Here is a 22,177-nt window from a genome sequence, read left to right on the forward strand (position 1 = left end):
CCCATACCTGCAGCATGATACTATATGATGTTATCCAGAGTTCTTTCTTTACCGTTATCTTGTCAAAGAATGGCGCCAGACCCCGCACAAAAGCATAAGGCCCCTCACCTAAACATCTACGCCGATGTTATCGGAACATGATTGCGCAAGGCTACACCGTCAGGTCGGTGTGAGACGTCCTCACCATTGTATCCTTGAGCGCTGTGATTTATTGAGCACTTGTTAGATAGGAATCAAACTGGGTAGACACCGGTTTAGATTTTGCAAGACGGTTATCAATTTGACTGTTGGGCTATTATTTCGCCATTTGAATTTTAATGACTATTTTCATGCTGTAGTGAATTTACCTATATCCTAGCGAGTTAAGATAAGAGATTGTGTGTGCTTTCGACTTTGTTACGAGATGTCAATATACTCGTGTGCATGTAAATGGTTTAAGCGAAAGTGCATCGTCGACGGTAAGAAAATGTTATTTCTATTTATATATATTTATCTCAGCATCATAAATTTCACTATATTAAATAATAATCCCTCATAACCGAAGACATGGTTGATACACGGATGTAGAATACACGTTGCATGCAAAATACGTAGATAATATTTGCCTGTAAATTCAAAGGAAGACTTATCACCTTCAACAGCTCAACGTTGAAAGTCCATTAATTGTCACACGCTGAGGGGTGTGTGAACATACGTAGCATGAAGGCCCCGTTCCGATCACGCGAAAGTAAGTATGACCTCAGAGAAAATATTTTGGTTTGATAATATACCTTGAACAGGGTCTATTTTCACAAAGCGATCGGCGCGCTGAGGTGATAATAACGCCCATAGTTTAAACATAGACTTACGACAGCCGTAGCGCTTCGATCGCTTTGTGAAACGCCAACCCCCGGTTTACTGCGTGAGAACGCAGTCCGACTGCGTTCATTGTTACTCATTTGAGAACGGCCGGACTCGGCGTTTTCCGGTCATCGTCGTATGGCGGCGTAAAACAGCATTTACGTTTAAGCCAGAGTGGAAATGAGTTTTTCTCTCATGTTACATTACGTTGTAAATATCTGTAACACGGAAACCACTCCAATCTGTCGAGTCGGCAAGAAGGACGCACCTGTCCTGTTGGAAGTCTTGTCCAGATTTGTCCAGATTTAGATAGCTTCTCCAACTCAAGCCATGTTTTGTTATGATTTCCGCTATGCAAATGTCCTGTAGTTGCATCACTTGTTAAATGTACATGTACATGGTAGACGCTCTAGTCACTCTTACGGGGCATACACATAGCTCACAGTCAACAACTCATATATGTAAGGGATTCGGATCTTTATATCATACGCTTTTAATTTTATATATTTGGGGCTTTTTTTTCAATTAATACTCCAGAAACGACTTTGAATTATACATGTAATTATGATTGGAAATATGTTTTTCAGTTGAAATATGTTTGGTTTATTTTTCTAGAAAGAAATTCATGGTCTTAAAGCTGCAAATAAATGAATGTGTTGTCATCCACCCGACGCCACCCTTTCTGGCAGCATTGAGTACATGGCACTGGACGTGACCAGAGTTGTGCTGAATCTAGAACGAAGAATATAATGGCGAATACGAGCTGGTTTGTTGACATACATGGACAGATACAATAGCTAATCAAAGAGGGACAATATTCAAATCCCAGCTCCAAGGGTTTCATGTTACATCCGGAAACCAGAGGGATTAGGGCCATTGGTGGTCGTTGTGCACGCGAGTGTGGAATAGTCAGCGGACATCGCTACTTCCAGACAAAGGCTGATGTGTCTTGAGGCATGGGCACGTACTGATGTGGCGGTTGTTGCAGTTAAATGTGTGCGAGGTTTTCATCGCCTGTTGGAGTGGGGTTCATTTGTGGTATGAGTGGAGTTCAGGATTTGAATAGGTACATGCGTAAATTGGGTTAAGCGGTTGTGTGGATGAGTGTTTGAATGGGAGTTAAGTGGTTATATAGGTTCAGTTACTGTTCGCGTAACGTTCAGTGTTTGAGTGGGTGTCAAGTGGGTACGTGGGTTCAGTGGCTATTCGCGTTACGTTCAGCGTTTAAGTGGGGATTAACTGATTATGTGAGTTCAGTGGCTACTCTCGTTACCTTAAGTGTTCAAGTGGGATTAAGTGGTTATGTGAGTTCAGTGTCTGTTCTCGTTACCTTCAGTGTTTAAGTGGGGATTAAGTGGTTATGTGAGTTCAGTGTCTGTTCTCTTTACCTTCAGTGTTTAAGTGGGGATTACGTGGTTATGTGGGTTCACTGTCTGTTCTCGTTACCTTAAGTGTTTAAGTGGGGATTAAGTGGTTACATAGGTCACAGTGGTTATTCTCGTTACCTTCAGTGTTTAAGTGGGGATTAAGTGGTTGTGTGGGCTCAGTGGCTCCTCTCGTTAGTGGCTGTTAAGTCGTTAAGTCTTTGAATGGAGGTTAAGTGGTTATGTGGTTACTCTCGTTACGTTCGGCGTTTGAACTGGGCTTGAGTATTTATGTGGATGGGGTTCGGTGGTTACTCTCGTTACTTCCAGTGTTCAGATGGGGTTCGGTGGTTACTCTCGTTACTTCCAGCGTTCAGATGGGGGTTTAACTGGATAGGGTTCAGAAGTTGTTTGAGTTTCTAGAGGTATCTGAGACAGGATTATTGGATATGTTGCTGGGATTCATTTGGGAGTGTAGTTCAGCAGTTGTTAGTGTGGGGGTTAGAGGTTGGTTGGTTGTTGGTTGTATGGTTGGTTCAGTGGTGGAATAAAGGGATCTTGGTGTTGTGTAGGGTTCTCACCCATTACTGTGAGAATGCACAAAATGACGCATGGCATAGACGTACATTATTTCAGTCCACAAAGGACCTGTGAAGATCTATGCTTGTCGTACGAGGCGACTAGCGGGACTGGGTGAGCAGGCTCGCTCACTTGGTTGATACATGTCATTGTATCTCCATTGTTTAGACTGTTGATCACTTGTCTGGTAAGATTATTTACAGACCGCCGCCATTTAGCAGGAATACTGTTGAGGGTGGAAACCAACAGACCTACCAATCCCAAGAGACGAGAACCAAGAATCATACTTGACCGTAAAGAGAACATCAAATACAAAAACAAGAAATGGAGTAAGAACCGTTTTGAAATCAGATATCAAATAAAAACAAATATACATATAAACCTATACACCACAGGGGACCTAGTGTAAAAGACTACTCCTGACACAATGTAATAAACAGCTGACCTACAAGGTTGAATTCAAAATATGAGTTAAATTCTAAACGTCACTGTCAAGAAGATCACATTAGCATTTCCATCTTCTTAACTTGGTAACGTTATATACAATTGTGATCAACAACAGTAATTATATATATCCATGGTTCTAAATATTTTCGTGAGTGCCACGCATACTTATAACCTACCCAACCAAGTGGTTTTTCCTACCCGACAATGTCTTTGTTCGTTCTGCCACATGTTATTCAATCACAAACACAACACTAACATCTTTATCAAAATCCCTATCTTTCCAAACGGGATACAATAAAACACACGACTATGTTACAGCTTCGCGTGTCTTTTGATTGCATATTAGCAACATAGAGTAGTTCAGAGATCTCATTAATATCAAACCCCCCTGAGAACAAATCGTAACTTGACCGACCCAAGGTGGGTTTAAGAACATATAACATAACATGTTAACACTACTGCGATACAAACAACCCAGCCGTACACTACAATCAAAACGACTACCACCCAGCGGGGTCTAGGGGGACAGGCTTTACTAGCTTACATACCTGCTGGGACCATCGCATCGGGGTTGAGATCCCTCTGTTGTAAATAAATTAAGCGGTAAAATGTTGACACTGTAAATTGGTTTGATCACAAACTCGTTTCGTCATGTTGAATTTGGAATAAGCTTCAGAGAACAATGTCAGCTCGTTGGAAAGATAAGATATCTTTATTCCGTACAATGTGATACCGTCAGTTCATTCTGAAACATTTTTTTTGCATATAAAAACTAAAATACTGTAAGCGTAAAATTAAAGAAATTCAATCACACAGCCACACACGGGACACAATGAAGTAAGCAAGGGGTTAATGGGATAATACAAAACGTGTTCTAATATTTCAACACACGAAGATGACAAATGATTCAGATCAGGCTATAATTTTCTGAAACGAGAAATGAATACCGGAGCTAAAGTTCACTTGACTCTCGTTGTAGCTAAATACACGGAATCCGGTACAGAATAATCCCCATGTTAGGTCAGAACCTTTTTCAGAACACCAGGTGATCTTGATCCACTAAAAAAATCACCGTTTTGCTTTATGTTCGATTTATGCCAGTGAAGATCAGAGTAAGAGTTGGTCTTCTTCAGTCCATGCTTATGGCGAGTGGTGACACTGGTGGTCAGTCTCGCTTACTTGGTTGACACATGTCATAATATCCGTGTAGGTCGATGGTCATGCTGTCGATCTCTGGATTGTCTAATTCAGACTGGATTATTTAAGGACCGTCGCCATATGGCGGCGTTAAACAACAAACAAACAAACAAAACAAAACACTTGTTATTTCAGATATTCAGCAGATATCTTATCGTTCATATTCTGAACGTTCACAAACACCCTCCGTGGGAATTGGGAGGTGGGATTAACTGTTTCGTAGCGCATTCAATGCGAGGAAGGAAGCACTCACCATCGTCCAATGGTTTGTTACGTCAAGATTTGTAGTGAAGACGTACTTTCCGTGCTAAATACTGACGTAAGCATGCTAGGTCAATGCCAGACATTAACCAGTCTCGATCCTTGTGGACGTACAAGACAACATAGTGTTGAAAATGATGTGAAAGGGTAGCGGAAAATCACAATGTCACTACCTGTTCGCAAAAAGAGGTCAGCATGCCTACACACTACATTAAATAAGAGAGAGAGGGAAAGGGAGATATAATTTTATTATTGTGTCTTACAGGCTTAAATATCACAATGTCACTACCTGTTCGCAAAAAGAGGTCAGCATGCCTACACACTACATTAAATAAGAGAGAGAGGGAAAGGGAGATATTATTTTATTATTGTGTCTTACAGGGTTAAATATCACAATGTCACTACCTGTTCGCAAAAAGAGGTCAGCATGCCTACACACTACATTAAATAAGAGAGAGGGGGAAAGGGAGATATAATTTTATTATTGTGTCTTACAGGCTTAAATATCACAATGTCACTACCTGTTCGCAAAAAGAGGTCAGCATGCCTACACACTACATTAAATAAGAGAGAGAGGGAAAGGGAGATATTATTTTATTATTGTGTCTTACAGGCTTAAATATCACAATGTCACTACCTGTTCGCAAAAAGAGGTCAGCATGCCCTCACACTACACTAAATAAGAGAGAGAGGGAAAGGGAGATGTTATTTTATTATTGTGTCTTACAGGCTTACGAGACACATAAGTTCCATAAAACAATGCATAGATAAAATATATCTCTGCAGAAACATAGTATAACATTTTTAAAAAGTGTATGGTGTGATGTCATACTTTATAATAAGGGTGTTTGTTTTTTTTAAACATAAGTAACACTGAAGCAGCTAAGGGATATACTAAGTTGTTACATTCCATAATAAAAATGATCTGATCGACAAGAGTCATCAAGTTAAACAGAGAGTTAAGAGAGCATGCTTTTTGCCATAAGACTGACCTTATATCGGAATATACATTACGTTTCGATAGAAAATGGGCCCCGTCTTCACCAACTCTATTTTTGCAATATTTACATCGTAAATATCCGTTGTTCAAGAGGGGTTTGGGGATGGGGAAAACGAACAAGCTCAAACTCCAGAGTTTGTTTCCACATCGCAGTTTTGCGAGGGTACTTCGTTGTGGCCTATTGAAAATAGCATATGTTGATACTGATAAAGAGGTACAAAGAGGTATCCTTTGCCCATGCAAGGGGCGGTGGGGTAGCCTAGATGGATGGCACATCACTAAAAGACCCGGTTTCGATTCCCCAGCATGGGAACAATCTGTGAAGCCCATTTCTGGTGTCCCCCGCCGTGATGTTGTTGGGATGTTGCTAAACAGAACAGTAACTAAATGCGGCGTAAAGCATACGCACTCACGCACTTAGCTCACTCAACAAAATGATTTGCAGCAACGGTATCGGTAATTAAATCACGAATCAAGGTAACGCATTCCGCGAAGAGCTGTTTGTTGTAAATCATCTTACGTAGTTTGTGACGTTTACCACTTTGGCGAAATCCACGAGCACGATATACAGTGCAGAGAAACCCAGAAACATAACTGGGGCTATCCGGGTTTCGACACACCATAGGTTCCGGGCGATTGCAAGGGACTGAACTCTGTACATCAAATATGGCGGTGCCTTCGACGACTAGGCCATCAAATGAGGTTTGTTTGTTATTGTTTTACGTCGCACGCATCAGTGACTTAGGTATATGGTGTTGCTATCTAAATAAGCGAGTCTGGACCAGACAATCCATTGACGAGCATAATGAGCATCGATGTTAAATTGGGATACGATGGCACGTTTCAGCCAAGCCATGAAAGGAGAAGAACTTTAGCCTAAACTGTCTCACCTAATATAATCTAATCCTCTACTAAAGCTATGAAATTAACCTGTAACTGGATTAAACTGCTGATTTTTTTCTGCGATACTGACCATACAACTTTGTACATTTCAAATTTTATGGCTTGTATAGCAGCTCAAAATGAAAGAACACACTGAATTGTTTATTCAAAACTACCTTTCAAACCAAAAGCACGAACAAAGTTTTCCTGTAGTACTGAAAGAACTCGAAACCGAACGACTACCTCCTCTTTGAAGTTGTAGCGTCATTACCAACAGGCCTTGTTCATTTGAAAGCGAAATTGCGTTATCCTGTTTCTTCAAATACAATTTAAATGACGTTGCGTGAAGCTTTAAAACTGTTCCATTTCACCTATGGGCGAATTACCGTTCATCCCTGTGTGATGTGCCGCGTCTAATGTTGCAAGCAAACACGCATACAAGACAAGCAAAGTTTTCCCTAGATCATCACGTTCTGAGACAGTCACGTGATTCAGGGACATCACGCGCGTGTCGTGTTCTCGAATAGTCTCGCCATGGGTTTGGGTTTGCAGTATTTCACTATTTGTACGGTCGAAAATAAACTAAAGATGAACATAAATGTAAAATGACAGCTGGCGTTGTTAAAACCACGTAACACGTTCGTTTGGTCGCGAAACACCGTTAAGCTGAGTAAGTTTTGTTTCTCTAACACGTAAAATTAGGAAACACAGACTCGGATCACATGTAAGGCTAATGAAAGTGCGTTAGGGTTTTGTAAAACTTGTTAACTTGTACCTTTCCTTTTCCCTCTACAATGATATAAATACTTTTGTTTGTAGTTTTGTTTGCTTGGGTTCTTTTTTATGTGTTTCTTTTCATGGATTTTAGCGGTGGTGATAACACGTATCTATTAAGTCAGCATATTCATTGCTACAATCTACTTATGACACCGTCAGATCGATACTGCGTTTAAAATATACAGAATCGCGACATCACTTCAAGCGAAAGCAATGTCCATTCAAATATACCTCTGTGTATTGGCGGCTCACACAAAGCCTACCGTGATAACACTCCACCTGATTATCTCATCAAAAAATGTCATTAACGACACAAGTAAGAGCCGTTCAATGGTACATTTGTATAGAGAATATATACAGTGTATAACTTGGGCGTTGCCTAAACATTCATATGACTGCAAAATGAATTGGCCGCTTGAAGCCCATTGTGTATTTCAAGTCAGAAAGTTTGGAAATGTGGCTATGTCTGTTCACTTATGGTATCAATGTGTTTTTAATCCAGTTGTATTTATGTTTGAGACATGGTGTAAGTACAGCTATGAACAAGCTGACAAGGTTGTGTGTGAATGAAACACCGCTAACTGCAAGGTCTTTATCAAAATAACAATTGTATTGCTGACAAACAAACCTTATTGGATAAAGCTTGCCAGGAATGTCAGTCGTTCGCGTCTGATTAACCTTTCCGACTGTAAATGATTTCTCTTCAATTCCATGTTTTGCTGTTAATAAAGAACCATCATACTGTACATTGATCGTTGTTATTTTGACATTTTCTCGTTTTATTCGTTCCTTGTGATCTACTTCGATTGTGGACAGATTAACTCCGCCGTTATGGAAACTTGTAAGGATGTGGATCACAAGCATTATGTTTGTTCCATTGTGAAAAATACACACTTACTTATATTTGCAAACTGATACTTGATACTGAAGCCTAAAATCTTTCTTGTACATGTTAAATTCCATATCAGGCACGCTAATAATTTACTTTAAATGCTTGTCAATATCAGCAGTGTAGACTTAATTGATTGACAATCGAAGTGAGACCAATAAGACTGCTTGCAATGGATAAGATGAAGCGACCATTGCCAGATTTTGATAGACGAGCTACCTAAAGCGCTACAGTGGCATCGTAGCGGCTTAGTAGAAGAGCATCTCCTGCAGAGAAAATGCTCTTTGGATACGTTTACTACACTTATTCTTATTTCTTACGTAATGTTTGTGTAGCATCTCAAACAGCTAACTCCAAGTTGTATTATCTCAATCGAAACGGTTCTGTGTGATGATGGACCATAATGTACAGCATACCTGTATAGCTACAATTCGTTGGTTTCACATTAATCTAAGACTCGCTGTGCGCATGCGCAGTACCTGTAAAAATATCTACTGGCTAACTTCCGCTTTAGTCGTACGTTTACCGATAGTGTTAACACGCTGTAAAGAAAACGAACAATCAAACCTATATATATATGGTTTATTTGGAGTTTAGAGTTTATTTAGAGTTTTATGTCTATTACAACTAATTTTTATACTTGTATGCACCAAAGACCGGGAGTAGTGAAATAGACAGCTTAATTTATGTCAATATGTTCTTGTATAAACACATCTCACCACCACCATTCTCCCCGTACATCCCCTTCTCACAACTAACAAAACACACATTTCTGATACAGCTGCAACCAAAATAGGACATCAAAAACTGAAAAGCATATGCAAATCGATATATTTAGTCAGCTATGAACAGTTGTCACTCGTAAATAATCATTATTTTATCATTTTGTTTTGAGTGGATTTACACTATCGGTAAACGTACGACCAAAGCGGAACATAGCCAGTAGATATTTTTACACGCTCTACGCATGCGCACAGCGAGTCTTAGATTAATGTGAAACCAACGAATATACATAGCACAAATTTTCAGTCAGAAAAACTTGTTTCTCAGTCAGAAAAGAGCACCGTGTATCTAAAAATGTGAAATTTAAACATGCAAGCGAAACATTACTTTTAGTGCCAATAACTCACTTCAAACAATGTCAGGTGTATGATTTTGACTTGGTCATTACCTATAACGAATATTCAATTAAATATTTTGGTGTATTCAACGAAATGTCTCCCCTAATCCTTTTGAGGGAGCTGGTGAGTATCAATCGAACATCGATCCTTTTAATAGTTTGTGCAAATATAACGTGCCGTGGTAAAAAACTCGATCAGTCGATTTCGTAGAGACATTCCCAGGGTCATTGTACTTGATACCTCGATGTATGATGACCGACTATGGACGAATTGTATATTGTTTTTATGTAATTTCGTGTGTTTTGAGAGACCAAGTTTAACTGTTCTCGGAGGTGTTTCTTCAACACAATGCTCTTGTGTGTTTATCGCGTGTGTGTTCGTAGAGCAAGTGGTTATTTTGAGGAGACATGAATTGAAATATTGGTGAAGAATATTCAACTATTGACTTAATAATTTTCAAGTTACTTTGGTTTTTATTATTATAATGCTATTGGTAGGGTAGCTTGGTGGTTGAAGCGTGAGATCCTCACACCGAAGACGCTCATTCTAATTTGCCTTTCTAGCCTAATGGAATTCGTATTAGCAAATAATCTAAAAACGTTTGTGTTATTCTGTAGCTTTACATATATTGCACATATACACATATACATGTAAACTTCGTGATTAGATTCTGTCAAATTCCGAATATTTACATGTTTTCTGTTTTTAAATTCCAAACCCTGCCTATGAGTGTACTGAAACTAAGTTTAGTAGTGTAAGAACAATAATATTCTTTACATCCATGGTGAAAACGAAACAGTTGATTGTTTAGGAAGACAAACGAAGTGTCAATTGGTGGGTATAAATCAAAAATATTTTTCTTCACGGAACTCTTCGATTCTACTTAGCTTACAACTTATGCATTGCTTCGTAGTTATTGCTGTATGAAATTCCCCACGGCTTGCATTTAGAGAGAATACAATACATCACACAATGTACACCAATGCCTTGATGGGAATAATACGTTATCAACATGACAAGGCCATATTCTAGAGAAGACTTAGACAAACGAGGGCTCTTTTATATCAAGCACATATCACTGGGGAAGACATCTTAATATTTCATAGCGGAAACTTACTAAGACGTACGCAAGGATGATGAATTAAGAGTTGATCTAGATATCATTTCATTTGTCCATGTGCACTGAAAATTGTTTTTGCATTACTATCTGGCCTGTTTCAAAATGTTTACCGCAACGTGTTGTTTGGAATGCGTCAGTTAAACCTGCTCATGAATTATTCACATACTTGTAACAATGCTATCCGATTCCAATCTAACAATTTTTGTCTCCAACTTACCACCCACGAATATACATACACGGTTTATAATGATAAGTTTGGCACATCGGTGGGACGTGTGTTCGTATTGGAAACGATACAAAAAAGATGGCAGCTGGGAGGACACCATGTAGAACATGTTGGATTAAGATTTCAGTAAATCATGGCAGGGGCTTAAGTTCCGTCAGTTCTAACAAGAACGGCAACCCCTGCACTTTCGAGTTTGCTTTGCATGAATTCGTTTTTGTATGAAAATAACCATATCGAACATTGAAACAGTTTCTCCTGCAATACGAATTAGAGGGAATGTTGCGTTTATGGATACACTTTTCATCGTGAACATTTTGTGATTAGAGTGAGCTTGTGTCTCGTGTGGGGTTATCTTGACTTGACGCAGCTGTTTCAAATGCATCTGAGATTTTTATTTTACCTTTTATAGCGAGAAGTTTACACTTTTACTGCCTTTTGAAAACATTTGGTATCATGGTTTGTCCTGTAGTTTTATGTCGATGTGGTTAGTTTGTTGTTTAACGCCGCACTCAGCTATATTGATCGGAGTTATGATGTTATGAAAACATGGCTATAATGGAAAACGTACATCTAAAATATCTTAGAATTGCCACCTGACTTATAAATTTTACTCTACGTTTTCATTTATATCAAAATCTTAAACAGATCATTGCAGTTCGTCATACGATGTTGCAGAGAGAAGATATCTGGCGATTATCACATGCAGAGCACAGATTATTTGGTGGACTCATCAACAAGTCAATTATTTGATCGTTGTGGAGGTAGTCAAGTGTGCTTTTATCCCCTCTGCCTTGTCACTTCAAGTACTACATCAAATATACAAATAACACAAGACCAGTTGTTCCAGTCGTGGGACAAGTTTCTATAGTCAAGCTCCCAAGGAAAATAATTCTTTCTTTACACTTATGTAATTATTCTTCGATAGATATTTACATTTCCGAAGAATGATTTCAAATCTTTAACCATACCGCAATTTCAAGAATATGGCTAGGTTTTCCCATGAAAGGGAGAATGCAATTCACCAGCTGCTGAAGGCGAATTTCATTTTCTGTTTAGACGTAATGGCGTCGAGAATGTTTCATAAATGCTGTTACGTTTTGTATTGATACAAACAATTTATATGTTAAAAGGATTTGAAAGTGCCGAGAAACATGCCCATAGTAACATTGATAGTCAACACTTTAAGCGCAAATGTTTACTGTCATGCGATCTTACGTATGTATTATGTACCTTGTAATACATAAGTGATGTGTTTTTTATGGTTTAATACCACTGTAACAGTTTCCTGTGAAAACTGAGTATGTTCACTGACTGATATCTACGCCTACGTTCTTCAAACCAAAGTGATGACACACTTGACTTCATTTGAGCCCTATTCTCGTACTATATCTGTCAACAAGTACCCTACCCATCTCCGCTTATGACTTCAGGCTCAATAGAGTTTAATCATAGTAGACATAAACGCAGCTACATAAACGAACTTTACATGTTACGCCCACAGCATCGAAACAGTGTATTCTGTATGAGGAGACAGAGTTATAGCCACGGGGCTACCTAACTACTCCTTCGTATAACAGGACTTGTGAAGATCCGGGTAGAGCAGGTCTTCAGCAACCCATGCTTGCCACAAAAGGCGACTCGGTTCCCAATTTGCGTAAATCGATGCTCATGTTGTTGATCACTATATTGTCTGGTCCACACTCGATTATTTACAGACCATAAAGCTTGAATATTGATCAGTGAGGCATAAAACTAAACTTACTCGCATGACAGGTGCTAATGACAAATCTTGAAACACAATTAGGATGAACCGGGATTCGAACCCACGCTCATACGCGTCTGGCAAGTCATTGTTGTATTATAATGTCTTTGTGTCACTATATTACCTCTAAATTACGTAAGGTATTATCAATATGATATCATTTGTCAGTCGTAAGTATGTGTGCTCATAATGTGAGATTGTGTGATTGTTCCATCCAGTAGATCGTATCAGTTGGAATTAGAACTTATAAAAACATCACATCCTTGAATTATAATAAACGATTTTTTTCTGAAAATATATTTATTGCTTCTCAAAAGAACACAATCGGTCATTGAGTGATTTACATAAATTATGTATGTACACCGCTAAGTACTAGCCGCTATCAACAAATAGCAACAACAGACTGTTGTATGTTTCACAACAGCGCGCTGAAATTGATCAAACAATCAATTAACTGATACTGACATCAGTCCTAATAAATTACGACGGAATACCTGATAAATTAAGGTTGTAACGCACTTTTAGCAACACATGGATTTGATTCGATCCCCATACCAATGTCTAAGTACAAAACACGAATGATGCTTTGCCTCAAACTGGCAGCATGTACACACGATGCACAATACACTTCGTAAAACGTCCTTAGCACGTCGAGGTTACAATTCATAATCAAACCCCGGATGTAATTCAGCTTTCTGGTTAAGGTTATCGCCCCTTCTTTCTCGATCTCGCTTGAAGCACCGTTAACTTCTCGTTACATGACGTCACAATTGATGTGACGTGTTAAACACTAAAGAAGTCCCTTGTATCGCGTAAGCAGAAGTCGTGAAGCGGTTGCCCTTTTATCGGGTAGTGCTGCCTCCGCATCGTCTGACACGTGACGTCAGAGCAATTGGATGCCCGGGGCAGAGGTCACCAGACAGGAAGTGTCTATCACAGAATCTGTCTTTTCAGAACTGGTGCTGGATACTTCAAGTTCTGGGAGATTCTGGAATGAAACAAATTAAATATTAAGAATCAGAAAAATTACATTTTCAAGTTTCAGCATAGTTTTACCCTCATCCAAACAATGTTCTTAAAATAAAAACATTTCTTCACTGTCGTTCAAATATAGTTGTTACCTTACTACTTAGAAATTGCACTATGCTTTATCTTAGTAACTCAATATTAATTTATTCGTGACCTTGAGAATACTGACCTTGTCTCCTCTCTGTTTTAAGGTTCAGAGCCTCGTATTCGTAGCTCCTTTGTTCTTTGAAATATGCAACAGTGTGTTGGTGGTTATCAAAGGGTGGTGTATCTGGAGGAGTGTCCAATGGTGGTCGGGGGTGTTGACCGTTTTGACTCTGCTTCTGGGGGGAGGGGGTCTTTTCAGGAGCGCCCTCATATAGCTGGTACCGTGGGGATCCCGTTGACGAGGGGAACACAGCTGACTTGCTACTTGACTGCTCGCTCAACAGATTTGAAGATAGTTCGTGATTACCAAATCGTGATGACGTCACATCAACACGAGATGTGGAGTGTTCGTGCGAGTTTTCAACGCTATCACTGTCGCTCTGAGGCGATGTTTCTTTGGGCTCAAGAATGTGAGAGATTGACCAGATTTTAGGTTTGGGGGCACTGCTGGTGCGATTTTGAACACATATGTTTGCCGACTGGTTGTCACGAAGAACCGGGGGATGGGGGAGGCTGTAGTCCTTTGGCACGTGCTTGTCGTGGTTCACGGGGGTGTGCATTGCACGTGGGTCGGGTTGGAGTCGAGCTGACACGAGTGTGCTGTCTTCGGCGTCAGAGATGTCAGACAACTGGACTTCACTATCTTCATCTTCAGACTTCACAGATGGAGCACTGGCTTCCGTTTCTGAAACAAAAATACGAATGTAAGAACGTGTGAACTTTCAAATCCTGGTTGACTGTACAGAACTATCTTAACCAACATCTGGATCATATCGCTGCCGTCCAAACATCCGGGGAACAGACATGCAAGTGAAGCCAAGCTTCATCCAATATCAACCAAACATAAACACACACCCGTTCTCAGCCCTCCGCAAAACCTGGGTAGAAGTGCTTGGCTATCGCACTATCTCTTGTCGTATCACTACACCCACGGCGGTGTCATATTATGATTGACATGTTTGTGTTTAGGCGGCAAATATTTTGATCAATGCGTGCACACAATTTCACAAAACTTATCGCAGTACTAACTCGAGCGACCAAACACAGCGATTTGGGAGAGGGCATGATTTTGTCATAACACAGACACACTTATCTGTCATATTCGTGAACCAAGACTGGGAAGGGTCTTGATGGCCTCTATATAACATATGTTAGTACCACACAGGCGATTAGGGAGATTCCATTAACACCATAACAACTAATATTTCATAATTACAAAGTTTTCATTCCCCTAATACTTGTCAATGTCGATGACGAATGTATTCATTACCACGAAATCAGCTTATGCTTATCAGGTTGTTATCAAATATCATGAACGATATGATTGCACAAAAGATTACATTCTGCAGGATCATTCCTATTGTCAGTATGCATAAGATTCGCTATTCAAATTAATTAAAATAGTTACGTTATTCCAAGAAAAAAATTCTGCTAATGTTCCACTTTCTTCGAAGAAAACAGACCGACATTGAAATCGACAGATGTACATTTCGTCAATGCCTATCGCCCCTTGCTGTGTTTAAAGGAAACCGCAATGTTTCCATGCAATCCGTTAGTAAAGGGTGGTGTCAATTTCTGAGGATCGCTCGACCGTAAAATACCCATGAAACATTGATCAGATGGAATCCTTTAATCCCATTTAATAAATTATCTACCTCAAGGCGTACCATAATTTAATTTCAAGAGCGCTTAATCATTTAAAATGCCACACACTGGATTAAGGTTTCGAGTTGGACTACAACTGCACACCGAGACTATGAATTCATGTCAACATCCTTTCTGCATTGGAAGGATGCCCACAATGGACTATAACAATACTTGAAATTCATCTTAAGTGTTTTCAAACAGTGCGTGAAATTTATGGTTAATTCTGGAACAGTGGTGTGTCGATCTTCCTAATAAACATCTCGAACAAAATGTTTAAATGATAGGTTGTTTATAGTTTTCAAAGAGTTCCCTTTCGCGCCTCTTAGAGTCTATTGTTGACAGGCATAAACGCATCACAAGCCATTACTATTTGTAATAAATCTTTTGAAGGACAAAACCGCAATGGTGTAAGCCTGCCTCCCCTGCTGTTAGCGATATTAAAAACATATTACAAACTCTGGCATCCACTCGCGACAAACTTGGTCTTTGATGAAAGACACAAATGCACGCACTGAGAGGCGTTTAACCGAAACAGGACCAGCCAAAAGACTGAAATTAATTGTGGTTGGAGTGGAGTATAAATCACAACCTTAATGTCACGTGAGTTCAATGTAAAGAATTTCAAGCTGGTCTTTCCATAGTCCTTACACTCGGTAGGATTATTAAAACTTAGTCCAGAGTCTTAAACACACTGACCCGATGTGTATAATGACCAGTTGTATCGTCTGTCAAGAGATCGCTATGTAAGTTTCACGTCAAGAGGTGTCTGTTTCACAGTATACTACTTTGCCTCTCTATCCCCAAGTGGAGCTGATAGCACGTGTATTTCACGTGGTGATGGCCAGTGTCTGCACAAGTACTAATATTGATCAAGTTAGATTCCCTCCAGTTATTTTATACAAACAATGCTGATCCTCTTTATCAGATGAGATAAACAGATTAAAGGATTATCGTTAACGCATGAAACGATAATCTAATTCCGTATGAATGACGCATGAGCATAGAACAATAGCCTGTTGTTGGCGGTGTTGCCATTATTCATGCTACTAATTCCAAGTAATCTAGTTTAGACTGGCATGGGTCTGTTGATTCTAGAATTTAAGCTGACAATGGACCAGCGATCTTACCATAGCTGACAATGATTTGTTTGAATATAATCCTTCAGAAATTAGTCTAATCGAGACTAAATTAGATGGCTGATCGCGATGACACATAATCCGATGTCTTGTGTGTGTTTTTTAAACCCTGGTGTTATTTTTTTTTAAAGAAAAACGTTTCATATGGAAAAAAACCCTTTTCAAGTGATTTATATATGTAATTACCTGATTTATCAGCTTGTGAATCTTTTTCGTTGAGATCATCTTTGTCATCCTCATCTTCGTCTCGGTCAGTGCCATCCCAACACATCTTGTTCTCTTTCTTGAGGCGTCGTCTAGCGTTAGCAAACCACGTGGATACTTGTGTCATTGTCATTTTCGTGATGATCGCCAGCATGATTTTCTCCGCCTTGGTGGGATAGGGATTTTTCCTGTGTTCGTTCAGCCAAGCTTTAAGTGGACTTGTCGTTTCGCGAGTCGCTGCCTTCCTTCGTGCGGCGCTATTCAGGTCCAAGCCTGCGTAACTGAAAGCGAAAGCCATAATGGAATTAGCCATCTTATTTCGCCATTTCATTACGAACCTGGCTGCACTTCCTTTTGAAGGCGAGGGCGTCAATGCGAGGCTGTATAATAGGGTTTCAGGCCTACTGACCAGGCGAGGAACTTTCGTGTTGGCTTTTTAACCCCCACTTAATGCAACAATACCGAAATCAAGCGCTCGTTTCACTCAACATCGTTTAAATACAAGAGCGCTGTAAATGAAATTAATGAAATACAAGGAAGATGGGAGAGAGCCCATCGGATGAAAGGACTCTGGGGGTCCCGGTGCATTGTGGGAAGAATGCAATCTCAATTCCAACCCCCAGCAAATAATATCGCTTTAATAGTTCCCCTAGAAACCATTTGCTGTTCTAAACGCACCCCATGAACCCCGAACAATCGTTGATTCCGTGTTTGTATTTTCTGCATAGATATGCTAAGCGACACCCACTCGTGTGAGGGGTCGGGACGTTAGTACTTACAAAGTGCTGTAAGGGTGAAGAGCGAGGGAAGGGTCATAGTGGTGAGCGAGGGTGGGAGCGATCGCCTTCCAGGATTCTCTCTCGGGTCTCAGTCCGGTAGCACATGTCTGAAATAAACACGATAATTCCTGAAATTGACCTCGAAATGAAAGTATCTATTTAATGCGTTTCATGGTATAATGAATGAAATATACACCACCTTATTTGAAACTGACACATACTGACGTTGACACAGACAAGTGTAGACATAGCCATGTATTTAAAAGGCGTTCACTCACAAACTATATTAAATAAATATTCCAGCAATGCCCATAAGGGTATAACTTGTGCATATCACATACTTTACTCCCTTTTAATAAATACTTGCATCTTAATACATTTAATAAATATTTGCATCTTAACACATTTGCAAACACACTGGATACAAGAATTTCCTTGGATTCGAAAAGTAATGAATACTAAGTAAATTTACATTGCGTAATGGCATGATATCCCAGCATAATTTGGAACTTTAAGTTGACAGTCGAGAGACAGCTTTGTTCCCTAAAATCCCTTTATCAAACTGTAATCTATAGCTGAATTAATCGACGTGAACAGATCCATCTGTGAATATCTTTTATTATCTGTTATCAATGCAGATTTATAATAGAAGTTTTATCGGCATCAAGGATCTGTGTAATCATCAGTAATTATATTTCCGGTTTTCAGGTTTATTTTGAATAGAATAATAAACAGCTGCTTTGTAAAATACCATCGATTTTGCCATTACATGGTATCACGTTATTCACTAGCTGCCCATACTGCAACAACGAAGACTGATGAAATCGTAAACGCTTTACTGTCGTGTAAATAAAATGTAATATTAAACCGTTTGTCTTAAATTACTGACAAAGGTGTGATGAGAGTTATGCACACTGAGTTCATATTGAATGCTGTATCAAATTTGAGCTGCACATGATGTGTGAATGTGACCATTGTTGGGAGAAAACGGTCGTTAATTATTAAAGACGCAACAGACAAGTGTCTAAACTGAAACCGATCACCTCATCGCCATAATTCACCCCGCAGAAATAAAAGAACACGTGAAATTGGACGACTCAATTTCGAAGTGAAGCATCATGCGAGAATGCATAGTATTTGTTATTCTGTATCCTAGAATTGGCAGACAAAACATCACTTCCATAAACCACAAAAATCACTTCCATAAACCACAAAAATCAGATAAAGTGTCATTTAAATCTTCTAATGAGCCCTCATTGCGATAAAATAGAACTAACACATCGTTATCCCCCAGCAATGGGATGCACGTGTGGGCAAGCTACTGGAAATGGATAGGCAATTTAAATAAAAGGATAATTTCTGGATTCATGAACTGGGAGAAATCGGAACACTGTAGTCTTTTCACCATGCTGCAGCCCGCATCATACGACTTGTTCAGTTAAAAGCAATTAGTCTGTTCAGATAAGATTGTAACATATTTCCTGTCTGAAATGCCTAGTGGTTGTACGGGATTTGATGCATGACTTTCACGTGTCAGTTAAAAGTGTTCATTTGATCGAGGCTTTTATTTTATTTAACAGTCGTGTTTGAGGTCTAACCTGGAAGAAATTATTAAACATGACGCAACATAGTTCTTTACATAATTTAAACAATTTATTTGAAATTTAATTTCGAAGTTTGTTTCAAATTTGAATTGTAATTTTTTTTTTACATGGGCAATGTCAGTATGCATCAAAAGGAATTATTCATGTCTTGGCTAAACAACACCAGTGTTGCGATTTATTAGGATACAGAGTTTCATTGCTTTGGTTCGACAAAATGTCAATTTTGGCTGAATAAATACCTCAGCTGTCGTAAATAAATCAATTATGCATGTGAAACTGGATCAAACTGATTACTAAACAAGAGAATCGCGTTCTCTGAATAGACTGATTGAGTCGGTGATTTTTTGTTATCCACCCTCTTAAATTACTAGAAATTTAATTCATTCAAATGCATTTTTATTGGGACGATTGTGACATTAATTATTTAGACATCGTCATGATGGAACAGATTGAATACGGCGATGTATCCCCGCGCGCTTTTACGCCTGAAATTAGATATGTTGATCTTGAATATTTAATTGTTAAAATATCGATGACATTACATAAAATGAAATTGCATGTTTGATAGAAGCTGGTTAAATTGTGATCTTATAATTTTGAATAATTGTCCTTAGCGGTGATGTATTTTTTTTGTGCACACTCGTCACTTTAAGTCGGGTTTGTATCTAAGAAATCAACTTACCAATGGGGATCGGAACGCTGAGGGTTCGCCTGACCCCGGAGAATGGCCAAGGGCACGGAGACCGTCTGGAGATCCTAGGCTGCCATGGTAGGGGATACCATCGGTGCCAATTTGGCAGAGACAAACAGCTTGCCCTGTACAGGGGTCTGTGACGAAGGGACGGCCATTCTCACACACTGGTCCCGAGGGAGTCATTCTAGCTTGAGTGTGCTGTAAATATGAAAGAAATTATTATATCTATTAAATAGTATTCAGACTTTAATAACTCCGAAATTTATTTTTCTTCTGTAATCTATTCCCGTTTTTTTGTTTTTACACTGTTTCTCTTGTTATTGTAAACATGTGAAGATTTTCATCCTCGTCTTCAATTAACCCTAACGATAAACGCCAAGTTTATTCACGTGTTGAGCTTCCAAAGAAGTGTCTCATGTAAAGATTGAAACTGTTTAACAAGTTATGTTATTAAAGATGATATATTCTATGATGTATATCTATATATGTATATCCATATATCTAAGTATATTTCTTTTTCAGAATGTGTTCGCAGATATAGTATCAAATAGCTGAATTGTTCTCGAATATTACTCATAATATTTCTCCCATAATTTGAATATCTAAACATTAAACCAAACAACAAAAACTTCAAAACGGCTGCAGTGTTGCCATACCTCCCAATGTGTATACGACGAAGAAAATCAGATTCTCAACACGTATACGCATGTCAATAACCAGTTCAGAATAGGTTAAACGGTTGATTCACATGTTAATTTCAAGCATGACATTAACCGACAAGTGTGACGGATAATTGATGGATGTGTAGCAGTGAGATATTTACATAAACTGTACTTATCAGTGCTATTGACATCCGCATCAAAGGAGACTAGGTGTGCATAAAGCCACCAACTCACATGGGTCAAAGTATTTCAATATACACAATTTCTAGTCAAATTTGATCATAAAGGCACAGGTGTCAAGAACCAAGTGAAATTAACACTTAAATTCACAGGTGCTGTCATCATGTCTGTATCAGTCATGTCACGTTCTGAGATATATTTGATGACGAACATTATATTTTAACCGGGTAAAACATGTTATGTCTGTTATGCCAGAAGGAAATAAAATACCACGAAAATAAATGTTTGATTGCATGCAGTAAACTATCATCATATGATTGGAGTACCTCGTTCAGGTTGCACCTGTTTTTAGATTTATTTAAGTTAACAAATATGAGATTTAAAAAAGGAAGTGGCTTACCAGTAAACATTTGTTTTTCAAATGTTGTTTAGTACCTAACCATAACAAGATCCTGTCCGACATAAACATAAGTAAGGCTAAAAATGTGTCTAGTAAAGTAACATGAGGAAATGGATAATATCAATCATAATAATGACTATGATAGCCGTAATAAAAAACCCAAGAATGTACATACCTGTGAAATGTTGGAGGTAGTATCAGTGATAGCGCTAGGGAACGCCGCAGCGAGGGTGAAGGGTGAACGGTACATCCTCAAATGGTATGACACACACAGTCCAATTTAAAGGTATGGTCCGAAATCGGAGCGATGTCCGATTGAATCAACAGTATACAAGTCAAATTTGTTCCAAAGTGGACAAAATTCGCCCGGTACAGCGCACGTTCAGTATTCCGCTAACATGAGATCTTGTATTTGCTTGGAGAGAGGACACTGAGCAATAGACGATGATCCTTCGGCAGGCCTGGGTAATAAGGCCACCCGTTGACGCTGATTGGTCGAGCGCATACAATGACACGAGACTCGTCTCGCTGATTGGTTCAAGGTTGATAGCTGACTCCGCCTATTATTTACAATACATCACTCTGACTTTCCAACGCTAAAGCAAGGGAGGTTTCCGCAAATATGGGGAATTTTACACTTAGTGAGCAGATAAAACTCTCTCGTTTTGTTGTCACGGAGCTCGCTCGAGCGCCATTTTGCTGCATGCCAGAAAACTCACGCAAATTTCTTGTATCAAATTAAATTTGATTAGCGTATAGTGATTCGTTCACACCAGTCGTTTGTAGTAGGTTTTGAAATATATGTTGAAAAGTGTATTTGTTCAGATTTATAATTCTTATATATTCTTACATCACAAAATAGCAATTTTGAAACACTCGTGTCAAAATATGTTGCTGTTTGCAGTTTTACAAAGTCTATCTGTCATTTTTCATGCTTAAAGATGAAGTCATCAACATTGGTCCAATTGTTCTTGTTTCAAAGTTGAAAAATGTAAATAGCTATTTAACAATGAAAACCACTAACGTTGTCAGATTCGATAGTTTCCGCGAAATGATTTCAAGATACATATTCTCGTCGTTTAAGGTTGTATAATCTGTTTTGTCGATAATTGAAATTACGAAAGAAACAAGCATTAAAATAATGTTATTGTTTTCTTTATGATATGATGCATAATTGAATAAAATTATCCCTATTTCGTAGCGTGGTTTAGATATTTAACAGAAAAGTTA

The 22,177-nt window shown here is 38.9% G+C and overlaps 1 protein-coding gene across 1 annotated transcript; it reads right to left on the reverse strand.

Annotated features, from left to right (window-relative positions):
* Nucleotides 1-12,746: 12,746 nt before the first annotated feature.
* Nucleotides 12,747-21,390, reverse strand: LOC137258352 (homeobox protein caupolican-like). Its single transcript, XM_067796002.1, has 6 exons — nt 21,123-21,390; nt 19,694-19,903; nt 17,408-17,514; nt 16,611-16,909; nt 13,664-14,326; nt 12,747-13,453 (listed from the first exon to the last, which is right to left on the reverse strand). The coding sequence occupies exons 1-6, from the start codon at nt 21,195-21,197 to the stop codon at nt 13,437-13,439; spliced, it is 1,371 nt and encodes a 456-aa protein (XP_067652103.1). The 5' UTR covers nt 21,198-21,390; the 3' UTR covers nt 12,747-13,436.
* Nucleotides 21,391-22,177: the final 787 nt, after the last annotated feature.

This window comes from Haliotis asinina, chromosome 12 (genome assembly GCF_037392515.1).
Source record: "Haliotis asinina isolate JCU_RB_2024 chromosome 12, JCU_Hal_asi_v2, whole genome shotgun sequence".
Classification (NCBI taxonomy): Eukaryota; Metazoa; Mollusca; class Gastropoda; order Lepetellida; family Haliotidae; genus Haliotis; species Haliotis asinina.

What these genes read in the sequence shown, in the direction of transcription:
- LOC137258352 (XM_067796002.1), bottom strand. Translation starts at nt 21,197, where the DNA reads ATGTACCGTTCACCCTTCACCCTCGCTGCGGCGTTCCCTAGCGCTATC. An exon ending in CAGCGTTCCGATCCCCATTG is followed by an intron (nt 17,515 to 19,693) that starts GTAAGTTGATTT and finishes TGTTTATTTCAG; the next exon opens with ACATGTGCTACCGGACTGAG. An exon ending in TTCACAAGCTGATAAATCAG is followed by an intron (nt 14,327 to 16,610) that starts GTAATTACATAT and finishes TTTTTGTTTCAG; the next exon opens with AAACGGAAGCCAGTGCTCCA.